The sequence below is a fragment of the Condylura cristata genome, unplaced genomic scaffold (genome assembly GCF_000260355.1).
Source record: "Condylura cristata isolate star-nosed mole 26May11 unplaced genomic scaffold, ConCri1.0 scaffold00015, whole genome shotgun sequence".
Classification (NCBI taxonomy): Eukaryota; Metazoa; Chordata; class Mammalia; order Eulipotyphla; family Talpidae; genus Condylura; species Condylura cristata.
In genome coordinates, this window is record NW_004567116.1 from 41,523,687 (window position 1) to 41,541,465 (window position 17,779).

At 35.3% G+C, this 17,779-nt stretch overlaps 1 protein-coding gene across 1 annotated transcript in view; it reads right to left on the minus strand.

Annotated features, from left to right (window-relative positions):
- The window catches only part of RSF1 (remodeling and spacing factor 1), a 122,213-nt gene that overhangs the window by 48,137 nt on the left and 56,297 nt on the right, over positions 1-17,779 (minus strand). Inside the window, exons 3-5 of the mRNA XM_004683235.2 lie at positions 13,041-13,133; positions 11,714-11,919; positions 4,678-4,832 (exon numbers count right to left, since the gene is read on the minus strand). Of these exons, the coding sequence (XP_004683292.1) occupies positions 4,678-4,832; positions 11,714-11,919; positions 13,041-13,133 (454 nt within the window). The remainder of the gene's footprint in view (positions 1-4,677; positions 4,833-11,713; positions 11,920-13,040; positions 13,134-17,779) is intronic.

Sequence of the window (17,779 nt, forward strand, 5' to 3'; positions counted from 1 at the left end):
TCAGTGTCTTTTCAATGTGTGGCTTCACATCTATTTCTATTTTAAGATAATATTTTTTGTTTGTTCTCTTGCTTTGGTTCTCATTTTTTGGTGAACTACCTGTTGAATCTTTTTTGTCCATTTTCAATATTTGTCATCTGCTCCTAAATTGTGATCACTCTTTTTTTTTTTACTACTTTTGATTTATAAGTGAAATAAATTTCCATTTGCTATATTTTTAAGGATTCTGAGTCTTGTGTTACTTATATCATGAGTAATAAATTTCCATTTGCTGTATTTTTAAAGATAAACTGAGTCTTAAGGATAGTGACTCAAATGTTTCTTCAGATTTTTGATTCTCTGAGTTCTACTACTTAGTAAGTTTTCATGTATTTGTGGGACTGTTTTTCAGATAAGCTTTCATTCTCTGTAGTGATGTTATTTAGCTTACTCTCTTGTTCTTACAGGCCTGTGGGATTTGACTTAATTCTTTCTTGTTGCTTTAAAAAAATTATTTATGTATATACAGAGCTGGGGTACAGGGGTAGTGACAGGATTTACCAGAGACAGAGTCAGAGTGGGGAGCAGAACAGGCAGATTAACAAAGTACACCACTGGGGGGAGCGCTGGTGGGTTAAGGACAGGTCTACCCTGCCATGTAGATCACCCCAGGGGTGGCGATCAAACTGCACTGAAGCGGCTGTGGCTCACTTACAGTGAGTGCTGCGCTTTAACCCGCTGTGCCACCAGGGAGGCTCTAGTTGTTTGTTTTTATGTCATAGTTTTTCCAATTTCATAGCTCAAGAGTTCCCCATCTGCTATTTCTGAGAGGTGTTCAAATTAAAGTGATTTGTTTTAGCATTTCATCTAATTTCCCACCCCCTACTTTAAGTTTTTTGTTTGTCTCTATCCTACTTATAATTTATATTCTACTCCAAATTGTGGGCAAAGTTTGGACAAAGTTAGGTGTAGTGGTTTGTTTTGCAGGGGAGCTTTGGCTGGAAAGGTTTGAGAATTCATGTCCCAAAGCACCTCAGCTCCTTTACTTATGATTGTAGATACTGTCTACAGATTTAAATTTTTGCTACAATATGTTCCTTTTATGGGAATGTTTGTGAAAACTCAAAACCACTTAACTGCCATTTTCTAAGAATCCTGAAAGAGAACTTAAAAATATCTCCCATTGATTCAAGTCACAACAAGCTCAATCAGAAAGACTTTAAGTTTCTTTTATCACAATTTTTTTTTGGCTTTACCATATGCTCTTTTCCCTCCCTCCCTTCTAAATCAGAACAAATCTTTCACAAAGGGTGATTTATATCCCATCATTCAAGGTATAAAAATAAAAGAATTACGGGGCCTCTGTGGTGGCGCAACAAGTTAAGAAACAGCACAGTGAAGTTGTCTGCAGCCACTGCAGCACAAATTCAATCCCCAAACAGGAAGGAGACCCACATGGTACAGCAGACTTCTCCTGTCTCACCTGCTGTCCCTGCAAATTGACTTTGTCAATCTACCTGTTCTGCTCCCCACTCTATCTATGGTGAATCCTCTCATCCCCCACACCTGTGGCCTGTACCCCAGTTCTGTATGCATAAACAAATAAATCTTTTAAAATAAATAAATAAAATAAACTCAAATTTCAGTATATTTTCTGCCCTTTGTTTGGCTTCATATATATGGAAGAAACAAAAGTGATGGTAAAAACAGTACATTTTCTTTTATCCCCACATAGGAAACTATTTAAGGTATCACAACAAGATTACAATAATATCTGTAGTTATCTGATATCTCTATATTTGTTTGGAATAAAACAATATGGTAATAAAAATAGATTATTTCGTGCTCAAACATGTTTTATAGTCCAGCCACAAATTTCTACATAAAACCCCTACATTACATGAAAAAACATTTTGGCAGTTGTATTAATTAGCACTCACTTTCTATGCAATGGGTACAAATTAATGACTATAGGACCAGGCACATAATATAAGTGAAAAAAGTGGACTGACAGTAAGGAAAAAAAAGTTATGTGAAAAAGTAGAAAATTAGGTTTTAAATTGGGAAAAAAAACCCACTTAAATTTCATACTTCACTTCATAATTCACTATTACTTGGAATAGTTAATTCTTCTGACTTAGAATCTCAAACTATATAATTTGGTGGGAAAATAGGGCATTATGATAATGTTGGCTCTAATATTTAGCACTACTCATGCTACACAGAATATATAGTCTTGAATCATTTCAAATGGGGAGGAATGGACACCTGATGCAGAAGAATCAGGTATATTCAAACACTGACAGAATTTTGAAGGGTGGTTTGTGTATAGGCCATCTACTCTCAGGATACTGACACAATTCTTGTAACTTAATGTCACCATTAGTTTTCAGTACTATATTGTCAAACTTTGGCTTAGTAATTTATCTTATAGGTCTTCAGTTTATTTTATCAAAATTAATTACAAAAGCAGTATTAACAATGTTAATTTTAACTAATGTTAATTTTAGTAAATTATTACTTTTTTTCTCTGAAGTTGACATCAGAGTACCTATTCAGAACTGAAGCTATCAGAGACACTTATGGATACAAACTGCAAAGTAAAAAGCTGAGTCATGTTATTCCTTATCTAACATATTTCCTAGAAGATATATTTTATGGGGGGGGGAGTGAATAAATTAACTCATAAAATCACAATATACAAAGTGTTTCAATTGTATTGCCAACCTGATAAACTGACTCTCTGGGAAAGTACTAACTGATGAGGTAAAGATAGTTCCCTGAATGATATTAAAATTATCTTTCCCCAAAAAAGGTTTCCTAGCACCACACTATGACCAAGCTAAGGCTAAGAAAACCTTTTATCCTTCTGAGAAACTGGCTATATTTTTTAAGATTTATTTATTTATGCATACAGAACTGGGGTACAGGCCAGAGGTACAAGAGCCGTGAGAAGATTCACCAGAGACAGATTGGGGAGCAGAACAGGCAGACTGACGAAGTACACTGCTGAGGGGAGCAGCAGGCAGGTCAGGAGAGGTCTGTTGTACCATGTAGGTCACCTCCCTGGCTAGGAATCAAACTTGTGCTACAGTACTTTAGAAAGCTTCACAGTGCTGTGACTCAGTGCCTGTGCCACCAGGGAGGTCCCACCCAATGTAATTTCAAAGTTAAGTACTAGGAAGAGCAATTAATTTACCAAGGAAATTTTTTGTGTCATAGTCTTCTAGATTTCAACTACACAATGAAGTCTCCCTTCAAAGTCAGTGTCAAATTCAAGATCTCCTAAAAGGATAGTTATCTTAAATTTCTATCACTGTGACTTTTTTTTCCTTCAAATTCAAGTTGGTTTTGATCTTAATTGTGTATGAGACTAAGAACAGACATGAACTCATGAACACATTAATAAATATTATTGAGTCGAAGCACAGAACTAATCATTTGGAATGCTATTTTAAAGATCTGGAAAATTAAATAGAAAGTTTAGACTACTTTAAAATTGTTAGGCTTTACCTGAGTTTTTTTTTCCCCCAAATACCTGAAAAGAATTTTTCAAATAAAAATTTGGTTTACAAAATCACCACAATTATTTGAAATCCTAACAGCACTGGTCAAAAAATATAAAAATCAGGATTTCTGTGAAAAGCAATGCTTAAGATGTAGGGACATTCTATGCTACATTAAAAGGCATAATATATTATTAGTTTTAAACAAGGACTGCAACCACAGAATGACTTTATAAATGATTCCTTCAAAGCAGCAAATAAGTAAGAATGTATCACTACCAGCTTTTAACTGGAATTACAGAAAAAAACTAAAAGCAAGGACAGAAAATTTAAGGAAAGTAAATTCTTTCCCCTGTCATGTTTATCAACAAAAAATATTAACTAAAATAATCTTAAAGACAAGATTTCAACTGGCTTCTTTCTTCTAGTAAAAATACGACATGGCTCTGTTCTTCTAGAGTGGTAATGGGTTATCTTTTTAGTGAAGGCAAATTAGAACATTCAGTCAGGAAATCAGGTTTAATAATTATGATTATTACAGACTTTAGTATATTAAATGCAGCCCAAAACAAAACCCCAATTCTAAAGTGGGGAAAGAACTTGAATATTTTTTCAAAGATATACAAATGGCTATTAAATACACAGAAGTGTTCAGCATCACTAGTCATTAAGGAAATGCAGATCCAAACCATAATGCGACAGCACTTTACAACCATCAGGAACGCCCTTAAAAGTAACAACAAAAAAATAGGTAATGCAAAGAGACTGGAACCTTCATGCATTGCTGGTGAGATTGTAAAATAGCATAACAGCTGTGGAAAGCAGTACAGTTGAGTCCTCAAAATGAAAAAATGAACTATCATGTGAGCCAACAACTCTACTTTTACCACAGTATTTTTAAAAAGGGTTCATTAAGTATCTTTGTATTCTTAAGCTAGGAAAAGATTAGCTACTGGGGATGTAAAATTTTTAAATTTAGAAATTTCAAGTTTTCCATAAAAGAGCAAAGTACTGAATTGGTTGTTTTCCTTTTTTTTTTTTTTTTTGATTAAAAAGAAATCAACTTCCTTTTACAGGAAGGCATGCAAATTTTTGAAATTAGGATAGAATTCAGGTTTATGTACTTGGGAAGAAGAATGGAAGAAAAGAAGAAGTTACAAAACAAAGCAAAACAAAACACACAAAAAAAAACCTTGTTTAGGTGTTTCTCCCTCCTTTTTAGTTTCTTCATCCTCTAAGCTAGGACTTTCCCGGGAAGAGTTGTCTTGTTGGCTAGAGCTTTTCAATAGTACAGGATCGATTTGTGCTTTCAGGAGTGCAAGAGTCTCAGCCAACTCATTTCGATTTCTAAACAGGAAAAAAGACAATATGAAAAGTTCATCTTTTCTGAAGAGTTTTTTGAGTAACTTATTAGGAAGCAAAATTTTGAAAAAGAAAAATACATAAGGAACATTCACAACTTTGTTTACTGCAGCACTATTTACAACAGGTAAGATATAAAAACAACTGAAATGCTCAAAAATAGATGACTGGATCAAGAAGATATGGTACATGTACACAAAGGAATACTCTCCAGTAATCTAAAAAGATAAACTCATGCCATTCACAGCGAGATGGATGGAGCTAGAAGGGGTTATCCTCAATGAAATAAGCCAGAGTGAAAAAGAAAAATAGAAGACTATAGGGAAACCAAATAAGATATCAGGGAAAAAATAATAATAAACAAACATTCCACAAGGTAGGTGGAGGCAGAGGTATTAGAACAGGGGAGAGAAGAGCACAAGGGACTATGGTGATGGCTCACAGGTGAACTGGTGGTGGGAATTTTACAGTTTCTACACCTGAAAGTAGAAAACATGCAAGCATACGTTACAAAAATGTACAATTATGTTATATATGTGTGTGTCTATGTATTTTTTTAAAAAAACATTAAAAACACTAGTAATCAATCTGAATTAAAAAAATAAGTATTAGGAATGAATACAGATTAAAATATACTCCTCTCCTCTCCAAAGAAGAATCTTATGACTACTATCTCTATTGAGTAGAACAGCAGCAGTGTTCTATTCATTTTTTTTTTTCTGGTTGAAACTAATAATAAAGTCAGATAAAAATCTAATTTTTACATTTTTATACGATCTCTAAGAAATACAGAATCAGTACATAATTTGCTTAAAGAAAATTGTAGATGCATCTAAAAATAAGAATTCTTTTCCACCTCTGGAAACATTTTGAAATTGTTAATAAGTTATGATCCATGTCTTCCTGAATATTAAGGCAAAAAGCTTGAAGATAAAGTTCAAATTATAAGGGTTTAGACTACTAATTTTGTTTTGATAATTACAGCTTAAAACTACAGGAAGGAAATTCAACTTGAATCAAAAATACAAGGAAACCTCAAACAAATAAGATTGTAATCTATAAATTCTCTATTTTTACTATTCACACCAGAGATGAGTTAAGGTCAACCTAAATGCACTGACAAGTAAGAAAACTTTCCTGTGAGTATCTGTCCCAGTCAGACAAGCAATGTGTAAAGGAGAAGATAAAAAGAAAACCCTGGACTCAGAGGCACATGCCCTAATGGAACTTTTATTGTAACTGCATTGAACATACAGATTATGGGAAGCACTGGTATGTTGACAATATTGTGTTCCTACTATGTTTTATATCAGATTCCACATATTCATTGATGGTATCAGTCCATGTTTTTGTGTCAATCTTGTATCCTGTAAGGCTGATATAATCACACATTGTTCCCAAGAGTTCTAGGGTTGATTCTTTTAGATTTTCTACATACGTGTCATATCATTTATAAACACAGTTTTATTTTATTTCTTCCTCCTTAATCTGTACATATATTTTTTTAAAGATTTATTTATTTTTACTTATTCATACAGAACTGGGGTACAGGTCAGAGATGTGGAAGGTGAGAAGATTCACTAGAGACAGAGCGGGAAGCAGAACAGGCAGATCCATGAAGTACACTGCTGAGGGGAGCAGCGGGCAGGTCAGGAGAGGTCTGCTACACCATGTGGTCACCTCTGGGGCAGGCGGGAATCGAACTCATGTGGAAGTGGCTTTAGATTCTCAGTGCTGTGCTTTAACCCACTGCGCCACCAGGGAGGGCTAATCTGTACATATTTTATTTCCTTTTCTTAATGCATTAGCTAGGAAATTCTACTATGAGATTGAAGAGATATGGTAAGAGGGGATATCCTTGTCATGTTCCTGATCTTAGTGGAAAGGCTTTGTTTCTCCACCATGAAGTAAACTTTGGTTTCTTGGTTCTTTTTTTGTTTTTTAAAGATTTATTTATTTATTTAAAGATTTATTTATTTATTTATGGGGTACAGGCCAGAGGCGCAGGTGTGGTGAGAGGATTCACCAGAGACAGAGTGAGGAGCAAAACAGGCAGATGGAAGAAGTACAGTGCTGAGGAGAGCAGAGGGCAGGTCCGAAGAAGTCTGCCATGCCATGTGGTCATCTCCAGGGTGGGGATAGAACTCATGCTGAAGTGGCTTTAGCTTCCCAGTGCTGTGCTTTAACCTGCTCCGCCACCATAGAGGGCCTTCTTGGTTATTTTTTTTAAGATTTATTTATGCATATAAGAACTTGGGTGTTGGCTAGAGGTGCAGGGGTGGGGTGGGGTGGTGTGGTGTGTGTGTGTGTGTGTGTGTGTGTGTGTGTGTGTGTGTGTGTGTGTCAGAGGATTCCCCAGAGACCAAGTGAGAGACAAACAGGTGGACTGAAATATACTGCTGACGGGAGCAGCAGGTTAGACAAGAGAGGTCTGCTGTGCCATGTGGGTCAGCTTCTTGACCAGGGTTGAACTTATGTTGCAGTGGCTGCCAAGAACTTCATAGTTCTAAGACTTATCCCCTTGTGCCCAGTAAACTTTTTTTTTTAATAGTTATTCTTTCTCGGCTCTCCCTGGTGGTGCAGCGGGTTAAACACTGCACTAAGAAGCTTAAGCCACTTCCGCATGAGTTCGATCCCCGCCTGCCCTGGAAGTGACCACATGGCGTGCGTGGCAGGCCTCTTCTTACCCGCCCACTGCTCCCCTCAGCAGTGTACTTCGTCGATCTGCCTGTTCTGCTCCCCACTCTGTCACTGGTGAATCCTCTCACCCTCGGCATCTCTGGCCTGTACCCCAGTTCTGTATGAGTAAATAAATAAATCTTAAAAAAAAAAAGTTATTCTTTCTCAAGCTCAGAAGTTGCTCTCTATTTCAAGTTTATTGTTATTATTATTATTATTAAATAATCATGTGGGTGGTTGTATTTTGTAAACCAGTTTTCCTATATTTCATGATTTTTTTTCTCTTATAGTCCATTTAGTGTGACAAATTAGATTAATTTAAATACTGAAAAGTCTTGCATATCTGTAATAAATTCCACATGATAGTAGTGTATTATGCTTTTTATATGCTGCTCATTGGGTTTCACTTGCTATTATTTGAGAATTTTTACATTTCAAGTCATGAGAAACATTAGTCAATAGTCTTCTTTCTTGCAATGTCTCTTATTTGGGTGTTAATGTTGGCCTCAGAGAATGAGTTAGGAAGGATTCCTTTCCCTCTGATATCAAATAGAAATGGTATTATTATTTCCTTAAATGTCTGATAGAATGTTAGAGCATTAACGTTCTAGTGCTGTTCTGAATGGTTATTAATTATTGACCCAATTTACTTAATAGATAAAGACCTGTTCATATTACCTATTTCTACTAGTATGAATCTTGGCAGATTGTGTGTCATGGGGTTGGTACTAATATCCCCTCTTTCATTTCTAATATTGGTAATTAGTGTCATTTTACTTTGGGCTGGTCAGAGACTACATTTTGCTGGTGGTCATTTCAAAGAACTAGCCTATGCTTTCTATGCATTCAATGCTATAAATTTGTCTCCACTTAACCTAATGAAAAATATTTAAATTCAACTTTTAAATTAAAAAAAAAAATCAACAATCTATTTTGATAACTTGCTCTTACCTTACTGAGTTCCTAAAGGGATTTTTTTTTTTTTTTGCTATAAGATAACTCTTCTTAAAAGCTCCACTTAACCTAACCCTGCAAGTTTAGAAACTGCTTTTGACAGCCTTAAGAAAATCATTTATCTGTAATAAATGCATACTAATCCATATGTTCTTGCTTCTGTAAGCTGAGTTTGGGTTTCTATAAGCCCAAAATTTGTATGTACTGACCCTGGCTCAGTTCTTAAGGGAATATCTCCTAGGTGTGCTTTAACTGTTTAAAGATAATTATAGCTTCCTAATTTCTTCTAGACGCATTTTAATTCATTCAGTCATCGTCTTCATGGTTCTTCCAAAAAGTATAAACTACATTAAAAATTCTCATCTGGCATCAAAGTCTAATAAATACCATATCTAAGATATATAAATTATACACTATGGTCAAGTGAGATGTTGTCCCACATCCCACTGACTATACACTATTAATTAGGATTTCAATTTTTGAGGAGTCAAGACTAAAAATGTTCTCCACATAGTTTCACAAAACTGCAATCCAGTATGAACAAGACAGCTCACTGAATTTGCCAAGGGCCTCCCTGGTGCCAAGGGGTTAAATCTCAGTACTACCACAGGATGGCCTGGGTTCAATCTCTGACCAGGGAGTTACTCATGTTGGCACAGCAGACCTCTCCTGTCTCACCCACTGCTCCCCTTACAGTGTATTTTCAGTTTGCCTGCCCTGCTCCTCACTGTCTCAGGTGAATCCTCTCTCCCACAACCCCACCTCTGGCCTGGATCTTAGCTTTTCTACACAAAGATAAAAATAAAATAATAATTTTTTAAAAAGTTCACTGTGTCAATGAATTAAACCTAACTGAAATATCATGTCTTAAGACTCTTCATTTATAAGAATCAAGGAAAATAATTGAGACTTCGAGGAAAACTATGGTACTTCCCAGAAAGCACACAAAGTCAATACAAGAGCTACTATTGACAATATAAGGGATTTTCATAGGAGCCTGAAGCTCATTTAGATTCTTGAGCTATATTATTCACCATTTCTTCCCCACTGTTCAGCAGTATCCAATACACAAAAGGTACACAATATAAACGTGTTAATGTGATAAATGAACATATGTGTAATAATCAGATTTTCAAAATTTGGCTTTAATTCCTGAAATTTGAGTCAATATAAAACCAAGAGTTTCAGAATGACCTCAAATACTACCACATATTTAGAAATAGTTGCCTGGCATGTTTGCAAATAGTAATATACATACCTTAGATGATCTTCAAAAAGCTTAAAAATAATCTGGCACCAGTTCTCCAAAAAAATTGTAGTTTAGCATGAGGAAACTGTTCACACATTCTATATAAACATTTGTTTCTGAACAACTGCTAGTTTTATGTTGACCCTAAACCCAATTTTATACTGGGAAGGTTTTGTTTTGAAGTCTGAAGTAGTACAAGACACGAAACCTTTAAAAATAGTCAAGGATGAGAAGAGGTAACAGCAACACCAACAGAGCTTTAACCTTTCCTCCTTCTGCTGATTAATACTTTCTTCAGAAACTAAATTTCAACCTCTGGGTTCAGAAATGTTACCAAAGTCAGAAATGAACAAAAAATGGGATAGAGGGGTTGGTGGTAGGGGATGCAAACTCCCACAAGAGGCAGTAAAGAACACAGGGTTTGAAACATGGCACGTGAAGTGGACAGACAAATTATCAGCACTGTAGAACCCCTGATCAGCAGGCACAACCTAGATGAATGAATTAGTGTGAAAATGAGAAATAACAGAGAGCTCTGAGGCAGATAACATACTTATCATCAACATTAAATCTGATTTTGGGAGACATGGAAGAAACTGAGCCTACTATAGAAACTGATTAGAAAACCTATGAAGAAATATGTAAGTCAACAAAACAGAATATTCCAAGGCTCTCTGTCTGGTGAGGTGGCTGAAAAAAGTAACTTATCCTGTGTGGAAAATAGGAGACTGTAATCACCTCTTTAAATGTTTCTCTTCAAAAGAGAAGCCTGCATATATGCTGATATTAAGAAATCATAGTCTTCTCCTACTCCTGAAAATAGTTGATTTGCAGATAACTCACAAATTCTTAAGCTAAATGGCATTTTTATTTTTCACTAACCTTTCTAATAAATGTTTTAGTTTGTTTTCTTTTTTATTTAGAAAAAAAAAAAGGACAAAAGGAGTGAATTTTTAACTGAGCATATACTATGGCCCTAATGTCATTTCTCATCTATCCCTCACAACTTCATTGGAGAAGTTTTATCATCCTCCAATTTTAAAGTTCAGGAAAGAGACATAGAGAAAGCAAGTAATCTGCCTAGAAACACTAAGCAGATAAGCTGATTAAAATAATATTAATTCTAAAATCTACATTCTTTCTCTCTTCTAATACATCTTGGATTAGTACAATCTACTTCAAACAGTTTTATGCCTACATGACTTAATCAATAATAATCATAATTATTTTTCTCTATCATACTTTCTTCATCTACAAGGTAAATCGAAGTTGAGCATCCCTAACCCAAATATTCCAAATTTCTATTATTTCTTCAAAATATTAGTAAAGAATCACTAACAAAAATCTGTTGAAATTCAAAACGAGTAAAAACAGATATATATTAAAGCTGTTGGAGTTTTCCATTAAGTCAGTTGTTAGATATCCAGTAGTACTCTATAAATAAACTTGATCCCCTGACTTTTCAAAATTAACATACATTTTAAGTACTAACAGGACACATTTTAAATAGAAAATCAAAGCAAAGACAGAATTTGAACAACAGTCTCAGCGTCACTCAGATTTTAAAAAACTGTTTTTCAAGGTTTTACATTAGTTTCTGTTCAAATACATTTGCTGACAAAAATAAGAAATTAAGTTGTTTTTTTAAATCTTAAAAAAAGGACTGGCAAAAACAAAACACTTGCTCCTCCGATTTCTTCAGAACTCCAGTGAATGCATGCACAGCAAAGACTAAGAACCAGTATGCATTATTTATCATATACTGGTTTCCTGAATATATGTGTCAAGGACAAATTATTTAATTAATAATTAGTTAAGCACCTACTATTAGTAATGTGCTAGTACTACTTAGGCCTGGGAAATTCCCTAGCTCCATGAAAAAAAAAAAAACTGCTCCTCTAGCCTCAGAGCTTACATTCTGTTAGAGAAGAGATCAAAGTAAGAACACACAAATAAATATAAATGAAATTTCAATAAAAGATACCTGACAATGCATTTCCATGAAGACCCATCTTGATCATCTTGTTCTTCTATGTACATTCTGACATTATGATCTTGATCCAACTGGTACCAGTACATTAGGCCATCTTTGTCTCGGCCAATTGGCTGGAGACGCATGGTATCGGCATCCTCCTCATTGATAATATTCTTGAACTTGAGATTGTCATCAAACTGACACTCACAGAGGTACTGAAAAATAGTGATAGTATGGTTTAAAATACTTTATGCAGAAATTTTACTCTATTAGATTAAATGTCGTATGTTCAATCAGAATGGAATGAGTAACAAGAACAAACAGAATATATGTATTTTATTCATTTGCTATCTTCTCCTTACATTTTTACACACTGTGCTTAAAATAACCAGTTTTTTTAATTAATATTTTATTTTAGTATTACTATAGAAATTATAATTTACAGGTTTAACACAACCAAGGACACAAAAATGAAACACATTTCAAAAACACTGAGTCTTTGCACTAAAGTCTCCCAAACTATCTCATGGTATATTTTCTCTTTCCCACCTCCAACATTTTAAAAGGACAGGTTTATAAGGAAAAGGAGAAGAAAGAGAAAAGGCATCTGCATAGTCACAGGCGGGCAGGAGAGCTGCCTTTACCCAATGCAGAAACCGTACTAATCACAGTATAACATTTTCAATGATCCCTTCCCTCTTAAGTCTTTTAAAACATGATTGATTGAAATGGCTATCTGTTTTGGAACAGCTGAGACATATACAAGGAAGGTACTCTCATTGATGCCACTGATCAACTCTCTTAATAAAAAGATAAGTTAAAGAAATTTTTTTTTTATGATTATGGTACAAAGTGGGATTTCTTCCCTAAGTTTCTCTGTCTCACAGAGAATACATGAAATTATTATCAAAGTATTTTATTTTAGCCTTTGCCTGTGCTGTCTACTCCAATAATATCTTTTCCACAATAAGAACTTGTCCTTTGTTATGCTGGGGCACCATGCTACAATTAATTAGAACCAACACTCTTAAATAGGCAGAAGGAGAAAGAAAGCTCATATATGAAAATAAATCTACTTTGAGAAGACCTTTAATCAAGTAGGATTGGTTATGTAAGAATTTTATTAAATACACATGGCATGCCACTATTCATCTGGAAAACTAGTGATCAGATTACTAATTTAGTAACTCGATAGAAGAGTAATGGTAGCTTTTAGCAGTGATTATAAGTGCTAAAAACAATAAGTAAAACTAAGTATAAAAATGTTGACTTTCCAGATATTTTCCAATTCAATCAGTAGTCAAAAGTTGAATTTTAAAATTAAAATGATTATTACCTTTAAGAGTGCTAGTTTGCATTCAACACTCATTTCAAGATAGCCCTTCTTCTCCATCTCCCATGCCCAGGTGCTATTAAACTCTTGGCATATCTGTCAAAAAACGGTAATATTTCAATATATAAAAGCAATTTCTTTTTACAGGGTGGCAGTTTCATTGTATGATTATGGTAACTGTTCTTGTTAATACATATTTGCAAAGAAATGTACTCCAAACACAAGTCAGCCCAATTCCACCTTAAAAGGCATACTACTTAAACACACCAGAAATGTTTACTATTGCATGATGGCTGGATTTAAAGAAAGAAGTGAATCCTATAGCTGTCTCATTTCCCTAGAATTTTATGTCACATCTACCAAATACAAATAATTATCTGATTCTTCAATCTCTCCAAACAACAAGGAGTTCCTCAAGAGTAGGGAAAACAGTTTATTCATCATTATGCCTGGAGTAGAGGGGAAGTTAAAAAAAAAAAACAAAACTTCAAATTATACGTGTTTTTAAATTCACCATCTCAACATCCTTTGATTTGTGAGTAAAGATTCCATTATTTGGCATGTAAAACCTTCTATGATGAAACATTTAGCTTAAATTTTGAGTTTTCTTTTTTCATGTAAGCATTTCAGGCAAGTCAAAGTCACTGTAAGAGGCTGAGGAAAGTAAAAATTTGTATAACCGCTCCACTAAATAATAGGACTAATAAGGAAAAATTCCATGTGCTGCTTACTTTTCTAGCAATGGAAGGTGGAGAGAACTAACAATTATCTCACAGGTCATAGAACAAGAATGAAAAACTGTAAAGTGCCTTGCTACTTCCTATTTTTTCCCCAATCCAAGGAGCAAAGTGTAGCATTTAACAACTGACTAGTATCTCAATAGGGGCAAAAAAAAATTAGAGGGACAGCAAAGGGGTAAGAAACAACACAGGGGCCCTCCCTGGTGGCGCCAACAGGTTAAAGTGCAGCACTGAGAAGCTGGCCTGGCCGCTTCAGGATGAGCTGGATACCGGCCCAGAGGTGACCCACATGGCATGGCAGAACTCTCGTCTTGCCTGCTGCTCCCCTCATTTCATCAATCTGCCTGTCTGCTCCCCGCTCTGACTAGTAAATCCTCTCACTGTCCCTGCACTTCTAGCCTGTACCCCAGTTTTGTATGCATAAATAAATAAATCTTATGGAAAAAAAAAAAGAACACAAAGCACGAGGCTATCCAGGGGCTTGGGTGGTTAACTAAGTGAGAAAGGAAAAACACAAGCAGGCAAGCAGGACTGCTTATGTAATCACCTTAATCTAGGAATAAGACCATGCTCGTCCTTCTAGGAGAGAGGGCTACATTTTTCTCTATCCTACATCTATGTCGTATTTTTACTAAAACCAATTTGTATAACACATTCAGAGGAGAACATGGTTAGGATAAAAAGGAATATAAGGCAAGCAATATGGACAGAACTATACAATGGGAGATCTTCAAAGGCACAAAGGAAGAATTCATTCTCTACCATATTCCTCTGACTGACAGCACTATAGTATGTAGAGAGGGGGGAAAATTTTGAGATACACAGAACATTTTTAGAATATTGCCTAGGAAGATCGCAATCTAAATAGACATTTTGCTAAAGAAAATATACAAGTGACCAATAAGCACAAGACAAGATGATCAATCAGGGAAAGCTAATCAAAACCACAATGCAGTATCACTTCATAACCACTAGGACTATTGTAATTGAAAAAGACAATAGCAAAGATAGGTGGGGCTAAAAGAGCTTTTATAACACACATATACTGTTGATAGGAATGTAAAGTGGTACAGTCACTTAGGAAAAAGTCTGGTAGTTCTTTATATGTCCAAACCAAAGTGTGTGCAGATGTTCATAACAATATTATTTGTAATAGCCAAAGGCAGAAACAACCTAAATTCCATCAGCTGATAAATGCATAAATATGTAGTAAATCCAAATGGATTTCACACAGCCATAAAAGGAGTGATGAACTGATATGTGTTTCAACATGGATGAACATTAAAAACATTATATAAAGTAAAAGAAAGCAGATGTAAAAGGTCACATATTGTATTATTCTGTATTTATGTTGTCCACAACAGTCAATCCACATACATTGAAAGTAGATTAGTTGTTGCCAGGTTTAGACAGCAAAGGGAACCATGAGTGATTGTCAACGGGAGGGAGATCACTTTTTGGAGTGATGAAAATATTCTAGAATTAAGACAGTAGTGATGACTGCACATCTTACCTTTGTGAATATACTACATATCACTGAACTAAGTATTTTGAAAGGATCAGTCTTATTGTATGTGACTAACATCTCAGTTTAATAAAATAGAGGGATACCAATAATGCAGAGCCTACCTGATGACTTGGTTTAAGTATTTATTGGGTATTCTTCTGTATGCCAGACTCTAAAGGAAGAGGATGCTAGCTGAGTACCCTAAGGGCTAACGCTGTTAGTGGGAAAGCTCATCCTCATTAAACGGAGGGATGAAGAATGACATAGTACCACAGACCAGTGAACAACCTGGGTATCTAAAGATACAGCATCAATACAACTCAACAGCTATTGATTAGCACTTACTGTGTGAGAGAGGGAAAGAAAGAGATAAAAACAGACATAATTAAAATACAGCCTCTGTCTCCACACTACTTAGCTTCAATTTATTGACTTTATTTATAGTGTTCAAGGTGAACCCTTTGTTGCACTGATATTCAGAGACAAATATCCTACGCATTATAGGGTTATGGTGTCTATCAAGTAAAGGCATTATGAATATATTACTGAGCTATTTGAGGTGAAAAAGAGAAAATACTAATTACACAGGCCCAAAGAGATAAAACCTATTGTCACCACAAAGTAAACACACTGCAAATCAAACTTGCAAATACAGAGAGTACTCATTTTAGTTCTTATGCAGGACTATTTAATATAAGCCAGGGGTTATGACATTTACTCTGTTAAAAGTCAAACAAGAAATAATCTAGGCTTTGTGGGACAATGGTCTCTTCTTCAATTGTTCCAATCAGCTGTTAAGAATGCAATGCAGACTTAGAAAATATGTAAATTAATGATCCTGGCTGTGCTCTAGTATCTCTGTATTCATAAATATGGAGATCTTAATTTCATATCATTTTCATACATTAGCTATTTATTTAAAGAAGGAAAGTCCATTCTTCTTTTTTGAGTCACATATAAACAGGTAGCAGGCCAGATTTGGCCCACAGGCCAAATTTTTGTCTTCTATGCCAAAAACTCGCTGTGTCTATCAGAGCCACCCTACAATAGTTGAAACAAGAGGTCCCTATTAGTTTAGTTATTTACGATAACTCCCACGCTTCAATTTGATTCTGATCAAGCAGCCTTGCAACTGTGATTCGGTTTGCATGCACTTTCTCTCTAGACAATGTTCTAATATCTGTAACATGAACATTTTAGTGTAACATGTATATGTATCACAATGTTAATAAATTATTATTCCCTAATACTAGTTTTATGTTTGAGTCTCTCTAAATCTGGTTATTAACAGGTCATTTCCTATTGTGTCCCTCTGCATCACTGTGCTTAAGGGACAGTTCTTCTGTTATACAAACAAAAGTAGAGTTCTGTGCCTGCAAGCATGAACGCCTCTTGGCCTCCTGACTGCTGTGATTCCAGTCCTCCCTCCCTGGGTCTTTTCCTCCTCACTGTGACACACAGAAAATCAGGCTGAGTATAGAAAATGTTGGAGGAAGAAGGAAAGGGATGAAGACATTTGAAGAGTCAAAAGCTTAATTTATAGGAAAGGTGGTTTCACCTACCTTACACAGCTAATACATGGAATTTATCTCAATGAGATCGTTGACATATTTATCTTGTTATTATATACACAATCAACAATAATCCTTTTCTTTTTGACAATTTAGAATATAAGTCATCAGTGGAGGGAGAGGGGGTAGTGAGAAAGTGCTATAAAATTTTCAGCAAGAATGTCCAAATCCCTGTATTGAGAGATCAGATAAAATTCTAGCATGGCTTATAGCAGCTTAAAGATAGGGTCCTTAAGCATTCTTATCTAACAATTCAAGACTGGCAAAAGAATTCACTGTTTTCCACCCAATAGCTGATATAGACACCTGGCCTTCCTTTCTGATTTATTTAAAAAACAAAGGAAACCTACAATTGTAAATCTTTCTTCTGTCCCTTTGAAACATGTATTTATCTCCTAAAAAAGAACTGTCTTTCCCAAGGACCTGAACACCATCCCTTGTGTAAACTGTATAAACTGTAATCATCAGGAAGGGTAGGGTCTCACAATTCTGAGAAGGAAGAAAGGCTAACTTCCATATCAGCAGTCATCAATAGCTAAAACAGTGCCACCTTCATACCTGCTCTTTATAATTTTCATTTCTCTAATTCTGTCTGACCCCCTTCTTCCCTCACTTCCCTTTCCTAGTTCCTCATTTTCCATCTAAAATACCATTCAGCTCTGGACAAACTGAAACTTAGTTCAGCTCTTTATCCTATCATGAGTAGTTAGTTACCATAACACCAATAGCTTGTGTCTAGAATGAACTTCAAGGAAGAGTCCTTGAAGATCATCCAAGTGGAAAACGGAATTATTTTACAGTTGAGAAACATGAACTATAAAAGAATTCATTTATTCAATGATACCACAAAAATTTACCAGGTGCCTACTCTATGGCAGGAAGCACTTAAGGGTTTGGGATGCCACAGTAAGAAAGACAGGCAAC